This window comes from Pyrus communis, chromosome 16, assembly GCF_041283825.1.
Source record: "Pyrus communis isolate YQ-2024b chromosome 16, ASM4128382v1, whole genome shotgun sequence".
Taxonomy (NCBI): Eukaryota; Viridiplantae; Streptophyta; class Magnoliopsida; order Rosales; family Rosaceae; genus Pyrus; species Pyrus communis.
This window is the reverse complement of record NC_142580.1, coordinates 11,132,991-11,159,138: the sequence shown is the minus strand read 5'-3', so window position 1 is coordinate 11,159,138 and position 26,148 is coordinate 11,132,991. Positions and strand designations below refer to the sequence as shown.

At 38.1% G+C, this 26,148-nt stretch overlaps 2 protein-coding genes and 1 long non-coding RNA gene across 3 annotated transcripts; 1 reads left to right on the top strand and 2 right to left on the bottom strand.

Moving 5' to 3' along the window:
- Positions 1–5: 5 nt before the first annotated feature.
- Positions 6–842, bottom strand: LOC148689961 (uncharacterized). The gene is made up of 3 exons (XR_015958027.1): positions 738–842; positions 356–644; positions 6–264 (listed from the first exon to the last, which is right to left on the bottom strand). It is a non-coding gene; the product is annotated as an uncharacterized LOC148689961 (long non-coding RNA).
- A 4,204-nt stretch (positions 843–5,046) lies between these two features.
- On the top strand, positions 5,047–13,940 carry LOC137731515 (pyruvate, phosphate dikinase, chloroplastic-like). Its single transcript, XM_068470637.2, has 20 exons — positions 5,047–5,172; positions 5,424–5,480; positions 5,698–5,931; positions 6,070–6,207; positions 6,307–6,469; positions 6,562–6,797; positions 6,884–7,012; positions 7,121–7,300; positions 7,399–7,536; positions 7,626–7,790; positions 7,885–8,046; positions 8,130–8,219; positions 8,314–8,452; positions 8,628–8,805; positions 9,092–9,221; positions 9,398–9,526; positions 9,631–9,768; positions 9,860–9,937; positions 10,077–10,168; positions 10,254–13,940. The coding sequence occupies exons 1-20, from the start codon at positions 5,047–5,049 to the stop codon at positions 10,309–10,311; spliced, it is 2,760 nt and encodes a 919-aa protein (XP_068326738.2). The 3' UTR covers positions 10,312–13,940.
- On the bottom strand, positions 10,462–13,947 carry LOC137732679 (putative disease resistance protein RGA4). Its single transcript, XM_068471974.2, has one exon. It carries the CDS (start codon positions 13,928–13,930, stop codon positions 10,928–10,930), a length of 3,003 nt encoding a protein of 1,000 aa, XP_068328075.2. The 5' UTR covers positions 13,931–13,947; the 3' UTR covers positions 10,462–10,927.
- Positions 13,948–26,148: the final 12,201 nt, after the last annotated feature.

Below are 26,148 nucleotides of genomic sequence, written 5' to 3'. Positions count from 1 at the left end.
ACTTAAAATTAACAGTTGTTGTATAAATAGAGTATTGTTCTCCTAGAACATGCAAAAAGGTTGCAAGAGAGTCGAAACCTAGAACGGTAAAACGGTTGCAAGACAGTCGAAATTGCCAAAGTCGGCGACGTGAGTGATTGCAGAGTCAAAATCCTTAAGAAACAAGAACGTTATCAATTATTCTGATCTCCACCACCTTTCTCCACCAATATCACACTCTTTAGTTTTGAAACTTTTATATTGAAACCAGCCTATATCAAAATTCTGGATCCGCGCATGCACATAAATATCAGAAACCCATAACCCAAACAAAAAATTAAAATAAATAAATAAATTTAAAAAACCTAAATGGTACCTGCTCTGGGACACGTCATAAATCAGAATCTTAACAGCCAACAGCATACGCTTCTTGAATTCGGAGCCTTAGCTGATCTCCAAGCTGGGGTTTGAAATTTGAAAAGAACGTTTTAGTTTGGAAATTTTCGAAACCCTAAAGTGGGATTGAGAGATATTGGATCACATTGTGAAAGAGTGAAAATATGCCGACGTAAAAGAAAATATAGAGCTGAAGAAATGGGAAATGGTGAAAGCAAACATAACCAACTGCAATCCAAAGATTTGGTTGGGAAAGCTTCGCCAAACCCCTACAACTCGCCAAAAAAAGAAGTCGGTAAACGCTCATTCAAATCAACACTGAATCGAGATAAAACTTCACATGCAATTGTTCTACCATGTACCTGAGTTCAATTGAAATCATTTGGTGGTGATCCCGACCCATGCCATGCCCAGATTCGAAGGAAACTAGTCGGAGTCGTGAGGAGAGAAAGAGTCAAGAGAGAGAAAAGGAGAAAAGAAAAGGAATGAAACAGTAAGATGACTAAAGGGCATTCTAGTAATTTTATTGTGCAAATTGAAAAATAAAAAGGAAAATAAACAGTGTAACACTGTTGGTTAACATTATTTTTCCGACTGGATTTTAGTATATAGAAATTTGGGTAAATAAAACAAATATGAGACTAATTATGGTTATAGAGTGGTTACAACCTTGCTTGCTTATTAACCAAAAATGAAACATGATATTGATCATTTTTAGTATTCTCAAATATCTCATCTAAAACTACTTTCATCTGAATATAAACTATTCAAAATAGAGGAGTTAAATGAAATTCATGTTCGTCACAAAATTATGGAAATTTTGTTCAATCCAATATCCATACGCTTCCTCGTGAATACTAGTTAGAAACCAAAGTTTCTTCTCCTTATAATTCACTATCATGTTCACAAAAGTGGTGTGATGATACAATTTTGTTCACACTCAAATTCACAAATTAAATGTGGAAAAATAATTCAAAACCTGAAAGAATTTAAAACCTCCTTATGTGTCTCTACTGGGCTATGGTTTATTTTATTTTCTTTTGCCTTTTTGTTTATTGTCTTTTCGTTGCTGTTAGATTTGGTCTGGTAGAACTGAGCCGTGTAGTTTTATGGTTTCTTGAGTTGAAGGTAGTGTGTTTGTTTGGTGCCTAAAGAGTCGATGTCAAACTATCGAAGAAGGTGTGTGAGAATGAATCACACATTGATAAGATAACAGACTTTCATGTGCTTAGAAGTAATTGGGATACTCCTCAGATTACCAATGATTTTATGATGGAACTTCAACTTTCTTCATGGTACTAGAGCATATTATATGTGTGAAGCCTAACGATTTTTCTTTTTCTATTTACATATCAAAATCACAGTCAACAAGAATGAATTGGACGGCCATGAAATTTCTTCTTATTTTCCATGATATTCAAAAATTCTTTTGTCAAGTTGGGCAAATTTTGGAGATTGCATATCACTTCGCTTGGATTCATATAGCTATCATTTGGTATAAAAGATTGGATTGGAACGGATAACTTAAATTCGGCATAATTTTTTAATTGAAATGATTAGACAATTAACTTAGCAGTTCATTATGCAAGTATTCTGACCACAACCATAAATGTAGACAACATGGACCAAAATACACACATCAATTTTGTGCCTGGAAAATACATAACTAGATAAAAAAATTGGGAGACTCTATGGAGTCTGGTCTACTAGTGGAAATAAGGTTCATACAAGGATAACAATAACAAACTCAATTCCTAGATCTATTCTGTGGAGCAGCTTGTACCTTTGTGCAACTTCATGTTGCACTAGATGTAGTAGTCTTTCTTCACAAAGAGGCAACTTCACTTCTTTAGCTTATCTCCTTGTGGCACCGAAATAAAATATGAACCATGCAAATGATATGAAGACACGAACGGATGATATTCAGCTACGGATTCAAACATTGACAAGTCAATTTCTTCAATCAAGTATTTGGAAAGAAGAAACTAACTGAGAATTCAACACCTAGTTCTACATGAAGATTTCAAAGAAGTTTTAGACCAAGAACAATGCAAACTTTTTCACTCTCCTTCGGCAGCATGGCTCCACCTATATCCATATCTACGTGGCATGAGCTCTTTGGTTTCAGATTTTCTACAAAGGAAGAGGAGGAGCCGGTGCCATCGTAACAACTCTTTGGTCATAAATTATATCATAACAGCCTTGGACTCGGGAGTTTGCCAGGTCTATCACTGGACAGTGTCAACAATAATAACATTTTTTCATTTAAAAACGGTATTAATATTAATATTAAACTGGTTTAGTCAACTTGACCGCACTCGTATTTAGATTTTCATTTTTCAACTTATCGTGAACTAAAAAAACTTTTGCATTTTACAACAAATTAGTAGTAGATAAGTTCCAAACTTTTAGGTTGTTCAATGAAAAAAAAAGCTAATTAATTACAATAGTAAGCCATTAGACATGTGACATGTTATTAGTTACGCTATGTGTCACGTTGTAGTAGATAAACTATCTGTTTGAAAGGAAGAATTTAGCGCTGTATATATCACACTATTACAGTCACAAACAAAGCAAGAGTTAGGAGATCAAAATCTATTTGCAACTTATGCAAGCAGTTCTTGACTCTTCTTCTGATCAGAAAGCAATTCAATCCTCAGCATGTATATATGTGCATATTTGATGAAAAAAAAAATTAAAATGATAAGAGTGATTACAACCTCGTTCAGCTTAACAAAAAGTAAAAAAGATTTTCCAAAAATGAAAATGATATTCTTGATTTTAATTTTCTCAAATATCTCATCTAAAATTATTTATGTTGTAAATTAAATCTTGAATGACAATTACGGAGTTAAATGATATTAGTCTTCCTCACAAAATTAGTGAAGCTTTGTTCAATTCAATTCATACGCTTCCCATTAAATGTTAGCTAGAAACCAGAGTTTATTTTCCTTATAATCCACTATCATGTTAATGATATGTGTATTCGCGAAATTCACAAAAGTGGTGCGAAAATACAATTTTGCTCACACTCAAAATCACAAAATGTGGAAATAATTCAAAACCTGAATGAACTTCAAAGCTCCTTTATGTTTCTATTGGGGTTTTTTTCTGTATGGTTTCTTCAGTTGAAGTGAAGGTAGTGTGTCCATTTGGAGCCTAAACCACTTTGCGCACATTTATTTAAAACGTGACTAAATGGCATTTCTGGCGGTGTTTTGCCATGATTTCTAGTAGTGTGAGTTTATTAGCAATGGCTCCCTAACAAGCTTCCTCTTCAGAGAGTCGATGCAAAACTACAATCCAAGAAGGTGTTGAGTTTGAATTTCACATTAATAGGAAAGACATTGAATGTTCAAAAGGTGATTCGAACATAGAACATCTTCCAACTTTAATAACAATACAAAAGTCGAACCAATAAGATATTTTGCGGCAAAATCAAAATTATAAGCATCAAAATAAGAGGAATCTAAATTAGTATTAAATTCGTAGTTTCCTTTTTTGTAAAAAAGATAAATAGGTAGGGTTTTGGGTTTTGGGTAATTTAGAAAGTAAATAAACAAACAAGAAAAACAATTATTTCTAAAATGACGTGGTTATTGATCATTAGGGTTCTCTTTTTGAGGATTCCGGAGATCCTTCAATCACATCCGTTCATCGTAGATCATACGGTCAGTTTTCATCAGGTACTGTTTAAATTAAATTTTAAATAAAAAAAGTTTACAATGATTTTTGATCGCATAATGTACCATAAACGGATGTGATTTGAAGATCCTCTAAATTCTCAAAGAGGATTTGGTAAGGATCCTCACTCATTGATTAGGTTTGGTGTGCGCAACTTTGGACTTGAGAGTTTGCCAAGTCATCATCAGACACCGTCCACGGTAATAATAACTTTTATTTATTTATTTATAAAGGTATTAATATTTAACAAAGAGTTATCTAAACAATAACTGATTTAGTCAACTTGACTGTGCCCGGATCTAGATCTCCGTTTTCAACTCATCACCAACTAAAAAAGCTCTTAATATTACTTAAACGTAGTGGTAAAAAAATAATATTTGGCTTCTTACATTTCATCATCTCCGCCAGGTGGCTATGCCTTTAAAAGGAGGAGTTAGCGCTACAATTCATCACACCATTACACTTACAAACAAAGCAAAGAGTTGGATTCAAGATCACTTAGCAACTTTTGCAGCCGTTCTCACTCTTCTTCTGCTCAGTTCAATATTCAGCAAGTATGTACATGAGTTGTTATTGGCACTTTAAAACAGTCAATCATGCACTCGTCCATAATGAATTTTAACTAGGGTGGAGGAGTGCAGGACGAATACTGTGGAGTGTTTATAACAATTCTCCTTTTTAATCTAATTAGTATGATTTCTATTAAGATTTTACAATAATTCTCTGTGCGGAGCTATTATCGGCCCTCCAAAATAATCAATCATGCATTCCTCCATAACGAAAAATATCAAGGCCGCATGAGTGCACGATGACTATTTTGCAGTGCTTATAACAATTCCATTTTCAAATCCAATTTTTATGATTTCAATTAAAATTATTTTATATTGCTTAGAAGTGTATTAGTACTCATCAATTAAACATTGTTGTATGATTTGTGTACATTGATAATATTTGCTTGGGTTTCTCAAGCAGGGAGAGTAGAAAAAAATGCCGTCCACTGTGAAAGTAAACGGGACCACGAACCCAAACCTGAAGAAGAATGAGCCTGGACAAAGCCAAGCAAAATCCGTTCTGTCCCCAGTTGCAGATCAAAATGCAGCAACAATCAAAAAGGTACTCATATTGTATCCTCTGTTGAAAAGATAAAAAGCCCGCCTCGGATTATTCTAATCCTTTGGACATCTTGGACCTCTACATCCGTTGTAAAGTTTCACATTGGAAACCTGAAAAAAATGCAAATCGAACTTATATTGAGCGGTTTCATTACTAATTATCATGATCATTTTGACTGGTTATGAACTTTGTCTAAGCATTTTGTTCAAGATGCCTGTAGTTACTAAAAGGCTTCTCTTTTGTGTCCACAGCGAGTATTTACTTTCGGAAAAGGAAACAGTGAAGGCAACAAGGGCATGAAGTCATTGGTAAGTTTTACTTCACTTTTGACATGCTACCAGTGCGAGAAAGTGAAATGCTAGCATTTGTACAGCCCGGTTTTGCACGAGGAGTTTTACAGTTAACTCAATCGAACATATGTTTATGCTACATAACATAATTGTTCAGTTTGTACTTGTCCATTGATTTACATGTTCGATTTAGTCATAGAATCTGAATTTTGTTCATCATGCCTTTGCATTGTAGTTGGGAGGGAAAGGTGCAAACCTGGCAGAAATGGCTAGCATTGGCCTATCCGTCCCGCCTGGACTTACTATATCAACAGAAGCATGCCAAGAGTATCAACTCAATGGCAAAGACTTACCACAAGGTTTGTGGGAGGAGATATTAGAGGGCTTGGAGATTGTGCAGAAGGATATTGGTGCTATTCTTGGTGATCCTTCCAAGCCTCTTCTTGTCTCTGTTCGCTCTGGTGCCGCTGTAAGAGTTTTTCAATTCTTCGAATTTACAGCCTTTATGGCTTCTGTATTTATCTTAGCAATGGCAAAAGGACAACAGTCTGTTTAATAAGAATTAGTTTATGTCGTGCACCAACTGATTTTTGCCCATTGCGCCTAGATTTCCATGCCTGGCATGATGGACACTGTCCTCAACCTTGGACTCAATGACAAGGTGGTTGCTGGTTTGGCCGCAAAAAGCGGAGAGCGCTTTGCTTATGACTCGTATAGACGTTTCCTAGACATGTTTGGAGATGTTGTAAGTCTTAATTGATACATCTAGCAATGTTCATATGTGAAAATTGATGATATTTTTTTGTCAAGATGTATTATGAATTCATCCATTTTATGTTTGAAGGTTATGGGAATTCCACACTCATCGTTCGAGGAGAAATTGGAAAAACTAAAAGGTAAAAAAGGAGTTGAGCTTGATACAAAGCTAACAGCTTCTGATCTTAAAGAGCTGGTAGACCAATACAAAAATGTTTATCTTGAAACAACTGGTGAAAAGTTCCCTTCAGGTACAAAGTAAAACGACAACAACTTCATATTTTCCACTTTTTCGTGGCACAACTCTGCGTTTACATGTCCTTGTTCCCATGTATATTTGCAGATGCAAAACAACAGCTTCTCTTGGCTGTTAAAGCAGTTTTCGATTCTTGGGACAGCTCAAGGGCCATTAAATACCGGAGCATCAATCAGATAACAGGTTTGAAGGGAACCGCAGTTAACATTCAGTGCATGGTTTTCGGGAACATGGGAAGTACTTCAGGGACAGGTGTTCTGTTCACTAGAAATCCAAGCACGGGTGAAAGGAAGCTTTATGGCGAGTTTCTAGTCAATGCTCAGGTTTTTGATACTGCTATATATACCAAACTTCTTTTTCTAAGTCAATAGTAGTATACTGTTTATAGCTCAAAAATTGGAATGAATAGGGAGAAGATGTAGTTGCCGGGATCAGGACGCCAGAAGATGTGGATGCTATGAAAAATTGCATGCCCGAAGCTTACAAGGAGCTTGTAGAGAACTGTGAAATTCTGGAAAAGCATTACAAAGATATGATGGTAAGAGTTATCATTTCCATATATGATATATTCCTATCAGTATTACATTCACATCTATTTGGTTTATCGGAACATACAGTTTTTTATAAGCATGGGGAACAATTACAGGACATTGAGTTCACAGTCCAAGAAAATAGGTTGTGGATGTTGCAATGCCGTGTTGGAAAGCGTACTGGTAAAGGTGCTGTTAAGATAGCCGTAGACATGGCTAACGAAGGGCTTGTGAATAAGCATGCTGCAATCAAGATGGTGGAACCACAGCACCTTGACCAACTTCTTCATCCACAGGTATTTATACTCATTTCTAAGTTTACATATCAATAGGCCAATTTGTGTAATGTACAGATGAATTTATAACTTCCTTATGTATAATTTTGTCTGATTAGTTTGAGAATCCAACCGCTTACAAAGACAAGGTGCTCGCCACTGGGTTACCTGCATCTCCAGGAGCAGCAGTAGGACAAGTCGTGTTCAATGCAGAAGATGCTGAATCATGGCATGCACAAGGAAAGAAAGTTATCCTGGTAAGCTAAATAATCATATTTATCTTCCGGAATATGTTGAGCCATGGCCCTATTTCATCATTGAGAATCGTTGTTGTGCACTATTACAGGTAAGGACTGAAACTAGCCCCGAAGATGTTGGGGGTATGCATGCCGCTGCTGGAATCTTGACAGCTAGAGGTGGCATGACATCTCATGCAGCTGTTGTAGCCCGTGGGTGGGGTAAATGTTGTGTTTCTGGCTGCGCTGACATCCGAGTAAATGACAGAGAGAAGGTGGTAGTAACAGCTTTCCTTTGTAAACAATATATTTTTTCTGTGAAGTATCAAGAGAATGGTATTAAATGAGGGTTATTCATTGATTGTACAGCTGGTTTTGATCGGGAAAACGGTGGTCAATGAAGGAGAATGGCTTTCACTCAATGGATCGACTGGTGAAGTCATATTGGGAAAACAGCCACTTTCTCCTCCGGCTTTGAGTGGCGATTTGGAAACCTTTATGTCTTGGGCTGATAAAGTCAGGCGTCTCAAGGTGACTTATTTCCTTCCCTTTTTTCCTTTTCACTGGTACGAGTACCGATTTCTCTAACAATGTTCATGGTAATGTTGCAACAGGTGATGGCAAATGCTGACACGCCTGAAGATGCGATAACAGCAAGAAATAACGGTGCACAAGGGATTGGACTTTGCAGGACAGAACACATGGTAATTATTTGTCATTGCTAAAATGTTTGGCTGTTAACAAATAATGTCAGGTTGTAGATCTCTTTTGATATTTCACATGTTTTTTATGTTTCAGTTCTTTGCTTCGGATGATAGAATAAAGGCAGTAAGAAAAATGATCATGGCGGCTACACCTGAACAGAGGAAGGTGGCAATGGACCTCTTACTACCATATCAGAGATCTGACTTTGAAGGAATTTTCCGTGCAATGGATGGTATTTTTCACAAATTTGATTTATAAATTTGAAATTTGTTAGTATGTTTACCTCATTGACAAAATTCCCTGTGATTGTTAGGACCGTAGTATATGTATTTAAGATTTTATCAATATTTTGCTTTAACTTTGTAGTTTTATTAGCTTATTTATCACATAAATTTATGAAATTTCAGGTCTTCCGGTAACAATCCGCCTGTTAGACCCTCCACTTCATGAATTTCTTCCAGAAGGTAACTTGGAGCAGATTGTCGGCCAACTAACTGCACAGACTGGCATGACTGAGGACGAAGTTTTCTCCAGAGTTGAAAAATTATCAGAAGTGAACCCCATGCTTGGTTTCCGCGGCTGCAGGTTTCGTGGCTCTTCATTCTTCACATGGGCTCTCCAATCTAAATATTCACTCCAATTTTAATTGTTCCGGAAAACGTTCTCTAACTGATGAACTTCATTCACTTGATTTAGTAACTTCATAGTTCATATGCATCATAAACTTGGTTGCCTATCACGTTGGATCTATGTTATTTGCAACTCTGGCAAAAGTTTCATATCTCAGCGTCACATGTTTTTGCTGCACGAATGCTTCTATGCATAAATGAGTTGATAAAATTTAAATGAAGAACTTCTAATGTGTCAACAGGCTAGGGATATCCTACCCAGAGCTCACCAAAATGCAGGCACGCGCAATCTTTCAAGCTGCAGTCTCAATGAGCAACCAGGGTGTCAAAGTTTTCCCTGAGATAATGGTTCCCCTTGTCGGAATACCTCAGGCATGATCCTGCATTCGTTTTCTTCACTTTCTCATTTCTCATTATTTATTTACGATATTGGATTCATAATTTTTCATTTTTTTGGTAAACATACTGACTTCATAATTCATTCGTATGGAGTTGTGAGAAATGCAAAGTGATAGAGATTTCATCCTAAATGAAATTTTTGCCTTCAGGAACTGGGACATCAAGTGAAGCTCATTCACAGTGTCGCGGTTAACGTGTTCTCTGAGATGGGTACCACCGTGAGCTATAAGGTTGGAACTATGATCGAGATCCCTAGAGCTGCTCTGGTTGCAGATGAGGTAAGAGTAAATTGATAGGCTGACTTTGTTATTTCAATGTAGATTGAAGAATTATTCATATTCTGCTGAATAATATCTTTTTTTTCTTTGATCTACGATGATAGATTGCAAAGGAAGCTGAGTTCTTCTCCTTCGGGACCAATGATCTCACACAAATGACATTCGGGTACAGTAGAGATGATGTGGGCAAGTTTCTACCTATTTACCTCTCCAAAGGCCTTCTTCAGAACGATCCCTTCCAGGTTAGTCACATATTATGCAAGTCCATGCAGGCTTCATCACGAATAGGTTTTCTTCGATATTACCAGAATCGTCTCACAAGGCTTTCTGCAGGTACTTGATCAACAAGGTGTTGGGCAGCTCGTCAAGATGGCAACGGAAAAGGGTCGTGCAGCTAGGCCTAGCTTAAAGGTAACCAGCAATGCACAAGCATTGTATGAGAAATTGGGGTGTCAACTTGATATGAATGATGCGTCATATGGTAACAAGATTTTTCTTCTTCCATTTTTCTCTTCTTCTGATAATTTCCCACGTGATTATAAACAAACAGGTTGGAATATGCGGAGAGCATGGTGGAGAGCCTTCTTCTGTTGCATTTTTCGCAGAGGCCGGACTAGACTATGTTTCATGTTCTCCATTCAGGTTTTCTTTTTCTTTCACCTGTCCACTTAAGTTGCATAGACTATGTCTATAACCACATCGATTACTGATCCAAATTCTTTGACAGGGTACCTATTGCTAGGCTAGCAGCAGCTCAAGTTGCTGTCTCAGAAAGATCTACATAACCGGTGACTCTTCGCTTGTAAATAAATGCAGTTTATCAGTATTCATTCAAGTCCTTTATCTTAGAAACCAAAATAAAGGAGAATTATGTAGTTCTTTTTTTTTTTTTTTTCATGTTATTTTTCAAGAACTGAGGAAAATAAAGTAGGTAATGTGTATAATTCTTCAGCTTCGATCTTCGAAATAAATTTTTGTGGCTTTCAGTACAAGTTGCATTTCCGTTCCTGTCATTGCGCTGATCACATATGTGTTATATATAACATTGGATCTTTCGAACAATTCCATACTTCTATGTATAACTAGTAGTTATACATAGAAGTATAAGACGTATAAAACGTATAAAATATTTATGATGAATCACTCAGCAATGTATTCAAAAAACAATGTCGTATAAACCTCCCCAACCGTCTCTGAAGCTGATGCCTTAGCATTTTGTCACTAGACGATGCAGAGTTCTGCATTCTTAACTCCTGAGCAAGTGCACTTGCAATGCATTTCTTTAGGTAGAGATTTCAAATTTTCACAATCTACAACTCTAGGAGCTCAAGAGAAGTGAGGTTATGCATCCCGTGATCAGGCAAAGACATGAGATCGTTGCAGGGTTGGATTCTCAGAAACTTACATAGAAAGGGAGGAGGGGGACGTGGAGGAGGATGAGGAAGAGGTTGTTGGGCTTTCCATTGACTTGAGCAGCTTCTCAGTGACATTGACCATAATCAGTTCTTCGACTTGTGGAAGCATTGGCATGGACAGCAAACTGGGGGTGTCCACAATAGTTAATTTGGTGAGCGAAGGAAATGATAGCGACTGATGTCTCAGCGTACTTCCTGTTCCCATGGTGTCGGTTTTTACTATCTGTGCTTGCCATTCCTTCAAGAGTGGCAAGTCATAAAGTACGAGCTCTTTCAAGGAGGGAAAAAACAATGCTTCTCTTTTCCCATCAACCAAACGAGTAGTGGAAGAACAGTTGGCGCCATTGTTGATGTACTCAACACTACTTAAAGAGTAGATTTTGAGAAATTTCAGAGAAGGCAGTTGGTCGAATGGCGGAAGATGTTGGCATCTGCTCCAACCCTCAATAGTGATTTCAACTAGACTTGGCAATGACAATGCAGTGTTGGTCATCAAGTAGTTAGGGAATTGAATGCTGCAATACCCAGCTATGTGCAGTGCCTTCAAATTCTGATGGGGTCGGAGGCCTTCCAACAATATGTCATCTCCATTACTACCGTTGTCCTCCTCTCTGCACCAGGATAACTTTAACGACTGAAGACATTGCTTTTGGCTCAAGATTGATCTGTTCGACCCTCTTGTAACGTTTTTGACATGTTCTAAATGAACAATATGAAGCATCCCTCTGAGACAGTTCAGGCCACTCAACTCATCTAGTCCACTAGAAGAAAGAGACTTCTTGCACAAGACGAATATTGGTAATGTCTGAAGAGAGATCAATTTTCCCAGCCCAGGCGGCATGTGGGTCAAGTTGCAGCAACCATTGATCTCCAGATGTCTGAGGCTGATCATCTTCCCGAGAGTTCTAGGGAGGTGCTTAAGCCTGTAGCACCGATTGAGTTTAAGTGTCTGCAGATTCTGCAGATTGCATGTCGAACCAGGCAGTACCACCAGACAAACATTACCAGAGAGATCAAGATACCTAAGATGAGTCAACTTGCCTATGACATCCGGAAGCTCCTTAGTTCTTAGGTTATGTAGATCCAATCCGCGCAGACACCTCAAACTTGAAATGATTGTACTGTGGCTGGTGGAGATCTTATGTGTTTGATACTGAAGTGGTAAAACAAATGTCCTTACCTTCCTTGCTTTGGGCAACGTTGTTGGAACTTCCCATGAGGAAGGCAGATATTGACTAAATGAAACATGATGAACTCTTTCAGATACATTTCCTGAATCAACATTGCAAATTGAGCATTCGGATCCTGCAACTGCTCGTGCAAGATCCTGTATAAGGTCATGCATATTGCAACTAATTACATTTCCATCAACGTCTTTCTTAACCTCTTGAAGCAATGACCTCCATAACAATTCTTTGAAATATGTATCACCGATATCTTCTAAGTTGCTGTCTTTACTTGGTGGGTGAATGTAACCTTGAGCTATCCACAGCTGGATCAACAACTTTTTATCGATTTCATATCCCTTGGGGAACAAGGCACAGTAGGAGAAGCATTGTTTCAAATAAACTGGCATGTGGTCATAGCTTAGCTTCAGTACTGCTAAAATGTTGTTCTCCTCCTTCGGAAACTCCCAAATTTCTTTATTTTGAATTGCCAGCCACTCGCTTTCGCTAGTTTTGTATCTCATCAAGCTTCCGAGAGTCCTTATTGCAAGAGGAGCGCCTTGGCACTTGTCTGCAATTCTTCTTCCAATTGGCACCAACATCGGGTTCTCATCCTCCTTTCCTTTTCTGAATGCCATTTTCTTGAACAATGTCCAACACTCTTCCTCTCGTAGACCTTGCAGCACATAAGGTGAATCTATATCCATAACCGAGGTAACCTTGGTGCTACGAGTTGTTACCACAATCTTGCTTCCCTTGGCACCACCACTTAACAAATCATTCAGCTGAAGCCAACTATTACGATTTTCATTCCATACATCGTCAAGAACAAGTAGGTAGCGTTTCCCATCCAATTTCTTTCGAAGCAGAATCTGCAATTCCTCCAATTCCATGACCATTTTTTTCTGCGGACCATTTCGCAGATGAGAAAATTCCGACTCTTGTAATTCATCTGCAGTGCCAGTACTCAAAATCTTCGAAGCAATTGATCGCACATCGAAGTTTCCATAAGGCCACAACCACATCTTAAGCTGAAAATAGCTCACTACCCTCTCGTCATTGTACAACATTTTCGCAAGAGTAGTCTTCCCCAGTCCCCCAATACCAACAATGGCCGCGATAGACACATTCTCTCGGTCGCATTCCCACATCAAAGATCTCACCATCTCCTCTTTATCTTTGTCTCTTCCAATTACAGTCGAAGGCAACACAAAAGAGTGTGTCTCTTCCTTCTCGTAACCATTTTGGAGCCCAATATCTGCATAAACTGTCACCGATCCCGCCCTGAAGTTGAACTTGGAAATATCAGCAGCAATCTCATCTAGACTCTCTCTAATCTCTTTGATCTCGCGCCCCATCTTGTGACGAAAAGCGAGATGGTTTGAAGGTGAAAAAAACCCGCGTACCTGCAGCAGCAGCAGCTGATCTTTGCCGTCATTAGCTTTGGTTTCGAAAACATCGAACACGTTATCAGCACGGTACACAACATCTTTGAGCTTCCTCATCCATTCTTGCACCAAATGGCTCGTCTCTTGTTTCTCCTCGGCGTCGGAAAGAACAGCTCTGATGGTGGAAAGTGTGCTTTCGAGCTTGGTCAGCTCCTTGTCGACGCCGTAGATGAGGCCAAGTTCTTGGAAAGTGGAAGAACCAAGCTTCACCAGTAAGTGGGTGGCGATGCCAAATGGAACTGCTTCTACCATCTTTGTTTTGTTTGCTGTTTGTGAAGAAGCAATCAGCAAAGGGGAGACAGATAGATTGCAGTTTGCAGAGAAGAAGACCAGAGATGTAGGAGAAATCAAGTCAACAGAACCCAAATGATGCATTCCACGCTCTACTTGGGAAAGGCATTCGGGAATACACTAACCCGATCTTTAAAATTTGATATAACGGATACATACATAAGTCTACTTTAAAATTTATAATAATTTTAGCCGTTGAATCAAATTTTAAAAGCCCGAATTTGTGGTATTGGTGGATTTCTCTACGTGCTCCTCTTATTTTAGAGAAATTTTTTATTATGACAGGAATACGGGTGGTACACCACATGTTTTGATGTAAGTGGTGGAAAATTTTGTTTGTTAAGTTATTAACTTTTTAACACATATATTCTACCATTTGTATAATGACATGTGGTGTACCATCTTGTGTGCCGCTCAAACTAAAAAATATCTCCTTATGATAATCCTAGTGCTAGAGAAAAAGAGAAGGTAAATTACAAAAAACTACCTCAACTATTGGGTCATTAACAGTTTCATACCTCGTCTTTAAAAAGTTTCAATGTCATACCTTATCTTTGAATTTTGTTGCAATATCATACCTTCCGTCAGTTGTCTGTCAATTCCTTTGTTAAATGTTGACGTGGCTTGTGACGTGGCACACTTTATATTAAAAAATTATTAAGACTTAAAAAAATATTAACTAATATTAAAAAATTAAAATTAAAATTAATTTTAAAAAATAAAAATAAAAAAATAAAAAAAACTAAACCCGTATCTCATCACCTGCCCGCCCAACCCCACCCCCCGAAACCCCATCCCGTTTTCCCCCAACCAACCTGCAACCTAGAAGAACAAGAAGAAAGAAGAATAAGAAGAAGAAGGAAAAAAATAAAATAAAAAAAAGAAGCAAACGCAATTTGTCCCCCCTCCCCCACCCCAACTTGCAACCCAGAAGAAGAGGAGGAAAAAAATAAATAAATAAAGATGCAAACCCAATTCGTCCCCTCCCCCCACCACCCAACCTACAACCCAGAAGAAGAAGAAGAAGAAGAGAAGGAAAAAAAACAAAAAAAAAACAAACCCAATTCATCCCCCCCCCCTCACCCAACCTACAACCCAGAAAAAGAAGATGAGAAGAAGATGATGAGAAGAAAATTAAAAAAAAAAAAAAAAAAAAAAAGCAAACCCAGTTCGTCCTCCCCTCCCTTTCCCTCTGCCAAACCCAACTTGTAACCCAAAAGAAGAAGAAGAAAAAAAAAAAAAAAAACGCACCCACCCTCTTCCCTCCTCTACACACTCCACTCCTTAAATCCACATCCATTGGAGAACACAGGATCTGGGTTGCAAAGAAAGGGGGGATGAAGATTTTTTTTTTTTTTTTTTTTTTTCTGGGTTGCAGGTTAGGCTCTGGTTGGGGGGGGGGAGGAAGATGGGAAGTGGGTGCGCAGAGGAGGTAGAGGATGGGTGTAGGGAGGGACGATGGATGGGGAAGATGACGCGGGGCGGGGGGGGGGGACGGATGGGGATGATGGATCGGGTTCTAGGCACGGTGAGAGAGAGAAGTAGGGGAGGAAAGGGAAGGGGAAGAAAGGGTACGGGGTGGGTCCCTGTGCAAAAAAAAAAAAAATTAAATGATTTTTTTTAAGTTTTTTTATATTTAATTAATTTTTTAATAATATTTTATTGATTTTTTAATATAAAGTGTGCCACGTCACAAGCCATGTCAGCATTTAATAGAGGAATTGACAGACAACTGAAGGAAGATATGACATTGCAATAAAATTCGAAGATAAGGTATGACATTGAAACTTTTTAAAGATGAGGTATGAAACTGTTAATGATCCAATAGTTGAGGTAGTTTTATGTAATTTATCCAAAAGAGAATGTCGGATCATTCTTCAAACAACTTTTTAATTAATAATTAACATGGATGATTCGTATCTTTTAACTTTCATAATAAATAATGTTGTGTAATGTTAGGTAGGCTAAATTTATAAACCATATAATGTATCAGTAACAAAAAATAAGAACATTAATCAATACTTAAGTAATAATCCAGTCGTCAACTTCTATATCATTTAGTTTACAAAATTTAGTCTGCAATTATAGTTTACAAATTTTAGTCTACCAATTTCTATTCATTTGTAAGTGCGAGATATAAGTTCCTCAAAAATGAAAAAAATATGAAGTTTTAGGTTCAACTCTCATCGAAAACGAATTCAAATTAAATTCTTATTATAGTGTAAATATATCTTTCTATTCAAAGAGAAAAATAAAAAGTATGAGTAATGTCAGAGAGACTAAATTTGCAAACTAAATGATATGAAAATTGATGATTGAATTATTATTTAAATATTAATTTACGTGCTTATTTCTTACCCAAACCTTATTTAAATGTTTTTGAGAACAAAATTTGAATTTCTTTGTTCCTCCCTTACATTTACATTTGTCAATGACAAGAAAATTATAATAATTATTCGTTTGAGGTGCTTTCAAAATGGGTCATGAGTTTTTAATTTGGATAATGCTAAAGAGATCAAATTTTTTAAATCAAATTTGCAAACTAAATGATGTAGCTGTAGATGATTGGATTACTAATTAAGTGTTGATTAACGTGCTTGTTTCTTATTGATGACACATCATTTCATTTGCAAATTTTGTTTATAAATTTAGATTAACGTGCTAGTTTCTTATTGGTGGCACATTATTTCGTTTGCAAATTTGGTTTATAAATTTAGTCCTCCTAGCATTACCCTTTTAATTTTCATACATTACACTGAGAATTTAAAATTGTGTCAATGCAACGATTTGTCTTTTTGGATGTCTAATCATCCATTAAATTAACGAGTTTTTTGTCAATATGATAGAAATGTGCTTTTACAATTGGACTAAGATTGCTTGCCCTCCTAGTTTCCATCTCCTTCCATCCCCTCCTACTTTTTTAACCATTAATTTCATATTAAGTTAATTTAATGCTCCAGATTTTGCCACCTCACCAACTCCTCCAAAGCATCTTTAAAGCCCAATTTTCTAGACTTTTTCTACTCCAAATCAGAGTTCGGCCGCCGACGGATGAGCCCAAGGCTAGCAGAGCAGCGTGGTCAGAAGCCAGATCTGGTTTTACAAGAAGGAGCAAAATCAACAGGGACAAAAGGGAAAGGGAAAGCCTTTGGCTTGGGGAATGTATTTTGGTGGAAACCCAGATGGTGTTTTTGGTGAATTGGGTGGGGATGTGGATTTCTGGGGATTCAAAGTTCATACATTGTTTTGGTTTATGGGTCTCAGAGGAGGAGAGAGTGGAGGAGTGGAGAGAGAGAGAGAGAGAGAGAGAGAGAAAGAGAGAGAGAGAGAGAGAGGGGGGGGGGAAAGAGTGAGGCGGGAAAGGCAGTAGAAAAAATCTGAAAAATTGGGCTTTAAAGATGCTTTGGAGGAGTTGCTGAGGTGGCAAAATCTGGAACATTAAATTAACTTAACATGAAATCAATGGTTAGAGAAGTAGGAAGGGATGGAAGGGGATGGAAGGGGATGGAAAGTAGGAGGGCAGACAATCTTGATCCTTTACAATTAGTCCATATGGGAGCTTCAAGCTCACCACATCATCAATTTAATGAATTATCATACAATCAATTAGACAAAGTGCACAAATTGGTATAATTTCAATATCTTGAGCTGCAAGATGAGAAAATTAAAACTTTGTGGCCCATTTTGAAATCACTTCAAGCCTAAAATGCCTACTTATAATTATTACTTTTGAATTTTAATTCTTTTTATAAATAATTTTTGTATTTTAAAATAAATATTGTTGTACTTTTATATGAAGTAATGATTATTTTCCAATTTGAATATAGTGACAACATGACCAAGATTGCAAACCTAAAGTGAATTTGAAACAAAATGACAAACTTATGACTTGCCTATTGTGAGACTTAGCCCACTTTCTCATCCTCTTAGTGTAGATAATATTACTTATTAAAAAAATACTAAAGATAAACACTAGAGATGATTTTCAAATAGATCGAACCAAGAACAAAGTTTTCAATTTTCATTCCAAAAAGTTTGGATTAGAAAAAGTTTTCAAACTTGAAACTTTCGAGTTACTTAGAAGTTTCAAAATCATAGTACCCTTAAAAAAAATCTCATAACATAATTTAAACAGTCATATATTTTACAAGTTTTTTTTAATGTTTTCGAATATTCAAGTACATAATTAAAATGAGACTTTAAGTTTTATTTGAGGGTCAAATAAAGCATCATAATCGAAAGTATAAATATCAAGTGAACAATAATCTAAATTATGTTGCAGTCCTATTAGATTAGGAATGTGATTGTGTAAATTTTAACATATCTAGGATATCCTTATGGGATTCTACCATATCTCTTGAACTAGATATTATCCTATTAGAGTTGTAATCCTAAAAGGGTAAGGAATTAACCTTCCTTACTACTATAAATAAAGGCACAATGGGGTGGAATAGAACACACCTCACAATTAAACATCTCTCTCTTCTCTCCATGTGTCGCAACCCCTCTCCCTATGGCCTCCATAACTGTTTAGTAAATTATGCCTACAACACGTTATCAGCACGCTCTTGAAGTTGCGCTAAAGAAAGTTTATTCTTCAATCAGGGGAGTATTACATTTTAATCATTCTTTTTATGATTAATTTATTATTTTATTGAATTGATCTACATGCTATTGATTCAATTTAATTTTTTTTGTGTTGAACGTGATATAACGCATTGGAGATGCAATTTCGGCTTTCCGAGACTGATCTTCTACAAATTCAAAGGCTTTTATTGTTTTCTGTCATTCAGGTAGGCTTAAAATAAAGGAAGATATTTGAAATGACCATAAAGCATGAAAACATTCCCTATGATGCATGAACCCCTTACATTTATAATACATTCCGATATATATATATATATATATATATATATATATATATATATATATATATATTGTATATGTTTCATATATTTGTCAATACATATATATATATATATATATGTATGTATGTATGTTTGATGCATTACGCATTTTTTGCTATGTGGAATTTGTGAACCAAAGCATCAAAATAAATTAGAAGCAATTAGGGTTTTGTCAAACCCTAGTGTCGAAAAAAAAAAAAGTTAAAAATTGAGATTTTTTTTTTTTTTTTTTTTTTTGTGACATGAGCCACGACCTTAAGCCAAGCCAAAACACGTTGGCTGGCCTGAAGCGCAGCCGTATTAAGCAACCACCAAGACGACGTCGTTTGACGTCTGAACCAAGGCAGCAGCCTTTTTGGCTTGTTGCGTGCGAGACTGACTAGGCTTCTAGCTTGGGCAAGTTTTCAATTAAGCTTACAACCTAGCCCACCTCCAGCACGCCCTGCAGCCACATGCTAGGCCCTGTCCTCACGCCCTTGGCCCAAACCTGCTCGTTTGAGAAATTTGATTTTTATATCATTCCTTGCAAAGATACGTAATGACTTTTTTTTTCACAGTGGATTCAATGGAATATTTGTGGACTAATCCAACCAAAATGCAGACCGCATAAATAATTATGGTTTTGGTTGATGAATCTGGTCATATGTTTGTCCACACACATTGATGCTAAACCTCCTGGCCAATTTTAAGGGTTCACCACCATATTTATCCTTTAAAGTCTGGGAAACTGGATAATGCTGGAGAGTTTATATCGACGGTTTTCGATAAAGTATTACATGTCTTTTGGGTTTATAATCGAACATCGAATTCCCATGTTAACCCCAAATAGCCTCGCATAGTGATCATAAAGCGCAATTTAAATGATCGCCCGAACCTTGGTGAATGTACCGAGTTTTTGGTTTTTGCCTAGGGCTATGCAATCTTGTACGCAGCTATGTTGGTCCAACTTGAGGCCCATTGCCACCCAATGTGAAACCCTGTCCTTAACTTGTTGTATTTTCATATTGTTGGACTTATGAAATTACCAAATTACCCTTGAGTTAACTGTCGTTGAGCATATCGTCAAAACTCGTAGTCTTAAGTTAATTAATTTATTCGTATCATACTCATCGACACGAATGCATAGGTGCAAACGAATTCCAAATAGGACGTATAACGAAGGTTCTACGTTCGAACCGTTGAACGTTTTTGGATATTTGTGTTTTGTTCTATACATTCTTAAATTGCGAACCAAGGGGACCCACTTTGGATTCTTGTCCCCTTAGCCTTACCCTATCCGGATACCTTCCCCCCTTTTTCAGATTTTCTTATTTCCTTTTATAACACTCTCTTTATCTTTTTCTCCCCCTTACTTTCTTTCTTTCTCCCTTAAACCTCACTGAGCTCTCACCTCTCTTCAAACTCTCACTCTCCTCTCTGAGCTCAGCAACATCAACCTTAAGCTCATCACCTAGACTGAGAGGCTTCAAGAACATCAGACCAAAACTGGGAACCCCACTGTGATAGCCATGATGCACACCTTCCCCAATGAGCTCCAGTGGCTTTTGAGACTTTTTCGACATAGGTAAGCTTCTTGAAACCCTTGGGACATGTTTTAAGGTTAGATTGATGCTTGTTTTAAGTTGTACACCCTTGTTAAAAGCAGTTTTAGCTCGAAGTGAGCTTTCCCTAGATTCCAGCGCGAACTCGTGACTTCCAGGCCATTTTCCAACCAAACCATGACAAGTTAGCCATCATGAAATGTACCATTCTCTTCGTCTCGTTGAGAACTATGATTTTTGTTTTTGAATCACTTGATTTGGTTGAGTATGGAAGAAGTTATAAGCGTTTGAAGGTTTGCCCAGAAACTGGCCGACCCACAGTCTGAAACTTGGTCGACCCAACCCGATAACCTTAAACCCAATTTCAAACCCAAGTTAATACTCGGTACAACTATCCAGCCCAAATCCATATTTGTGACTCACTAAACCCAGCCTAGAATCTCAGGCCCAAACCCAGAACCAAGCCCAACCCAAAACCCAGATCTGACCCGACCTAATTAGATTCCAGATCCTAGTCAGTGTGTGCGTTTGCGCATGGGCTTGCACATGGGCACGCGTGCGGCGTTTTTCTTGGTCGGCACATGTACCACACGCGCCTCCACCATAGGTATTGTGCTCCTCCGTCGTCCACAGCAGCGTTGAAAACTTTTTCGGCCAACTTTTTGGTGACCCAACTTGGCGCATGGCCATCTGGGTCGTTGCCCCGTTGAGGCGCATGGGGGTACCCGAGGCCCCTCCTTATGTTTTTCGATGTTCTGAATCTATTTATGATGTCTGTTTTCTGAAATTCAACCGTTTCAGTAAGGTTTTATTAATTGGTCCATTTATGTACTTAGGTGCATTGGTTAGTGGCGTTTCCATTCTCCCTAGTTCGCATGGCTTTTCGATGACGGAGTATCTGTGAGTGGACCCCCCTCCAAAATGCATGATTTTTACTATTAGAAATGCATATATGAAAAACATGATTAAGGGTACATTTTATGAAACGTTTATGAGTAAATTGGATTTACGTTTTATGAAATATCATACTTTACTTAGATATTTACGAATATGATTCATGATATGATGTTTTGAACTATTGAGCTCTGATGAGATATATTTTGGAAATATTATATTCATATTTTTCTGTGCTTATTTAGTGGTTACTTATACTATGTGCCTACGGGCGAATGATACTTATATATTGGCTTTGGCCGGAAGATGCAATGCCTATTGGCGGAAGATAATTATATTGGCTTTTGTCGGGAGATGTAGTGCCTACGAGTGGAAGATACTTATATTGGCTTCGGCCGGGAGATGTAGTGCCTACATGCGATTGTGATACCACTATTAAGCACACTATATATGATTTTTGTTTTATGAAGTTTTATGGCATGCTAGGGTTTTCGGAGAAACCTATTACGTATTAGCTATATGAGTTTTCTAAGCTGGAGGTTAGCACATTGACGAATAACTGTTTTAGTATTACTCATATATAAACTTGGTTCACTCATGTTTTGCTTTGCACCCCCTCAGGACAAAGAAATTTATATGCATGTTTCACATGTTCTCGACATATGCATTCATTAAATGGCTTGCGTCACCCTCGGGTGTCGGCCAACACGTGGCCATCCTGCTGTTCTCTGGACATCGGGATCGAGGTGTCTCACCTAACTAATTTGACGTTACAGTTGGTTACTAGGTATAAACCTAAAGTTTCATACTTACGCATTTGGGTGTGCATTCCATGTGCCAAGTTGCGCCGCCGCAATGAACTAATATGGGTCCTCAAAAGAAGGATGTGAATCTTTGTCGATCATAATTCTCCTTCACACTAGCTCTCATAGAGCCCTTGCATGCGATCTCTTTACTGCTCATTTGCGAATTATCACTTCAATGAAACAGTCATCCCGCCGTTAGGGAGAGAAAATAACGTCAACATTCTTAGAGAACGGCACGAATTTGTGTGGACATTGCCCACTATGTGTCATCCCGATCCTCATATCGCACAAGTGTGATAAGCAAGTGCAATGAATTCTAGTTTTCAGAATGTTGCTCTAGACTTATTCCTCTGATCTAGGTAAAGTGACAAAATCATATACCAGCTGCAAACATGCCTGTAAAGATAGATGTATTTAACGGACGTCGAGTCAACATCCCCAAAGGGTGTGTCGCCCTTGTTAGATAGTTTGGCCGCCTCTTTTGGATGACCTGGTACACCGACAGATAGCTAATCAATCTATCTTGGCCTAAAGCACGACAAATCACTTGGTTTATAGGATTCACTTCCCTAGAAGAGGAAGACACATCACAGAATGATCTATACTAATTGTTGTCTCAAATCATCTCCATCTCATAAGATTAATCCGGATTACTCTCGAGACTTGAAGTTCTTGGTCCAGTATACTAGTTTGGATGAGTTAATGGAATTGAAATAAGATTACCATCAATGGTGTTTTCACTTATATGGTAGCTACCGACATAAATGAAAAGCGACGATATCGAACTGTGTTTTGTTGATTAAGTGACAACGTATAATTGATTGGACAATCGAATTACAATCTAGGTCAAATTCCTTACCAAAGTGTGTTTTGGACATATTGTTCCTACATTGCCCAAGGTAAACCTGTTGTGTTACAAGTGGGAAAGGAAGCGTAATGAGATGAATGAAATAATACGATATAATGCACATCTTACGGCATAAGATTTCTCTCAAATGCCTTGTGATTGATAGTAGCATTATGAAATGTGGTTAGTGTTTCTCCATAGGGATATAGATATGGAGATTTACATGTAAGTTTCTGAAGAATTACATGGGCTGGTTCAATTAGTTTCAAACCACGGAACACCCTATTAACTTGTTTGAGGCATTCACTTACAAATTGAAACAATCCGACGGATGTTGTATACCCGTCTAAGTGATTATTTAATTAGTCAGGGATATGAATGAATGCCCTTGCGTATTAAACTATGAAGTCTTATTCTGAATTGCTAGAGTTACAGTTTATGTCGTTGATATGGATCTCACTAAGACTCTAGAATAGCTTGAGAAAACTCTCCATACCTGAAGATGAAATTTAAGATGAAGGATCTTGAGAAAACTAGTTTATGCCTTGACCTGAAGTTGAAGTATTGTTCTGACAGTATTTTGGTCTACTAGACGAACTACACCCTGAATGTGTTACCTTTGAGTATACCTGCGATCTTCCATACGTTATATACAAATGAGACCTTTGAAGAGGTTATGGAATCTGAAATTCCATATATGAGTTCAACTTTGCGCTTCGTTGTACTTAGCTCATTGAAGACGTTATATACATGACATCTCATTCGCTGTTGATCTGTTGGTAAAGATGCAGCACTGCCCCTACACGCAACCATTGAATTGGTATTAAAGACGTACCCTGAAGGTACTACGGATTTGGGCAAATCCTAATGCATCTCAAGCAGATCCGACCCCCCTGATCTTCGAAATGATGCTTGCCTTGTTGTTATATTGACGTTGGTTACTTATCAAACCCGAACAAGGCAAAATCCCCGAATGGTTATGTCTTTACCATTAAGGGATATTGCAATATCTTGAAGGTCCACTATATGACCTTAATTGCGAAATCTTCGAAACATTCCAAGACTCACCTCACTTCACTACACCACACGTGAGACATGGTTAGGAGTTCTTATTGAGCATATTCGAAATACTTGCTGTTTTCATCTATCGTTGAGTCCCAACAACGATCCATGAAGATTATGCCACATGTATCAACCCGACCAAGACATGATACATCAACGAATTCGACACCAAGACATATTTGTGGATGCAAATTTCTTCCTCCTTGATCTTGGATAAAATTGCACCTACAAAACAAATAACACCTTAGGTCAAGGCCAAGAGCCTTACGCGCCCATGATGAATGAGGGGGGACTTTGGCCGAAGAACCTTCGATGCCAAAGTTAAAATTTAGAGAGAAAAGTGTTTAAGAGTTTTTGGGAGTTTTGCAAGAGTGTGGAACTAGTCTTTCAAAGAAAATGGAGTCCTATTTATAGAGCATGGCCGACCCTCTTTGGAAGAGAGAGTGGTCGGCCCTTAGATGTTTTTTGGGTGGTGTAATGGTGATTAATGGGTGATTAATTGGGTGATTAACGGATTAATTAGGAATTAATCCATTAATTAGCTTAATTAATTTAATTTATAAGGAAGGTTTAGAAGGTTATGGAATGATTTCCATGTAGAGGATATGGAGTAAAGATGGATGAGATAAATTTGAACTTGTTACCTATTTTGGGCACTCTTGACTTGGTTCATGGATGATGCTCCACTGCTTGCGTGTAGGAAACCCGGTGTGTCTCGAGGGTAATTTTGTCCTCTTCACCTGAAAATCGACGTGTCACCTCTTAATTATTTTTGGCTCCACAAATGCCCCCACACTTGCTGGGCTGTTCATAAGAAATGACAACAAGTGTAGAGATCTTCTTGCTCTAGGACTGTTTCCTATTTTGATGTAAATTACCTCTTTAATATGAAATTAGATCCTTCTAGGAAAAGGAAATAAATTTCTCTCAATGCCCTATTTAAGTCCACCTTAAGTGGTTTGTGTAAATCAACTTTGGAGAACGATTTATTCTACCGTACAAGAGAGAAAAAGCTTAGAGGATATTTGTTCTCCCTCCCCTAGCAATTTTCTACATTTGCCCGTGCAAATGACCGTCTTTCATTGCTTTCTTCGTCTTCTTCGCGCCGCACCGATGTAAGGAAAACTTAATTCTCCTTGTCTTCTTCTTGGGAGGTGTTGCCACAGGGCAGTCGTCGGGGTGGTGTAGCACGTCGGCTGGCAGGGGCTAAGAGTCAGCTTGTCATGGGCTTAGGATGTGATGTAACAAGGGCCATTGTTTGTGCTGCCCGGCTTGATTGAAGCCAAGGATTGGCTTAGCATAGGCCAAGGAAGTGACATGGCATGGGCAATGGTTTGGGCTGCCATGTCTGGGCTGCTTCGCCAAAAATGAGGAAACTGCTTGAGTTTAATTTCTCAGCTGCCGTAGATAGAACAGTCAAGGATAAAGTTGCCAAGATCGGAGCTGCTGAAGATGAAGTGTCGGATGAGTAAATTGTTAAGTGCAAAAGTGGTTGATGCCCCCTGACCATTTATTGCCTAGTTAATCTTCAAGCATTCGATCTTTTAAGCTATGTGGCCTTCTCGCACTGGAGAACTTACCCAAATGGGTGTCAGGAAATTAATTTACCCTCTCGCACTGGAGAGCAATTAGTTTACCCTCTCACACTGGAGAGCAATTAATTTACCCTCTCCCACTGGAGAGCAATTAGTTTACCCTCTCGCACTAGAGAGCAATTAGTTTACCCTCTTGCACTGGAGAGTAAATCCATATAGATGTCGGGGAATTGGTTTACCTTCTCGCACTAGAGAGCAATTAGTTTATCCTCTCGCATTGGAGAGCAAACCCATACGGGTGTCGAGGAATTGGTTTACCCTCTTCCACTGTAGAGCAATTAGTTTATCCTCTCGCACTAGAGAGCAGACCCATACGAATGTCGGGGAATTGGTTTACCTTCTCGCATTGAAGAGCAATTAGTTTATCCTCTTGCACTGGAGAGCAGACCCATATGGGTGTCGGGAAATTAGTTTACCCTCTCGTACTGGAGAGCAATTAGTTTACCCTCTTGCACTGAAGAGCAATTAGTTTATCCTCTCGCACTGGAGAGTAAACCCATATGGGTGTCGGGGAATTAGTTTACCCTCTCGTACTGGAGAGCAATTAGTTTACCCTCTCGCATTGGAGAGCAATTAGTTTATCTTCTCACACTGGAGAGTAAACCTATACTGGTGTCGAGGAATTGGTTTACCCTCTCGTACTGGAGAGC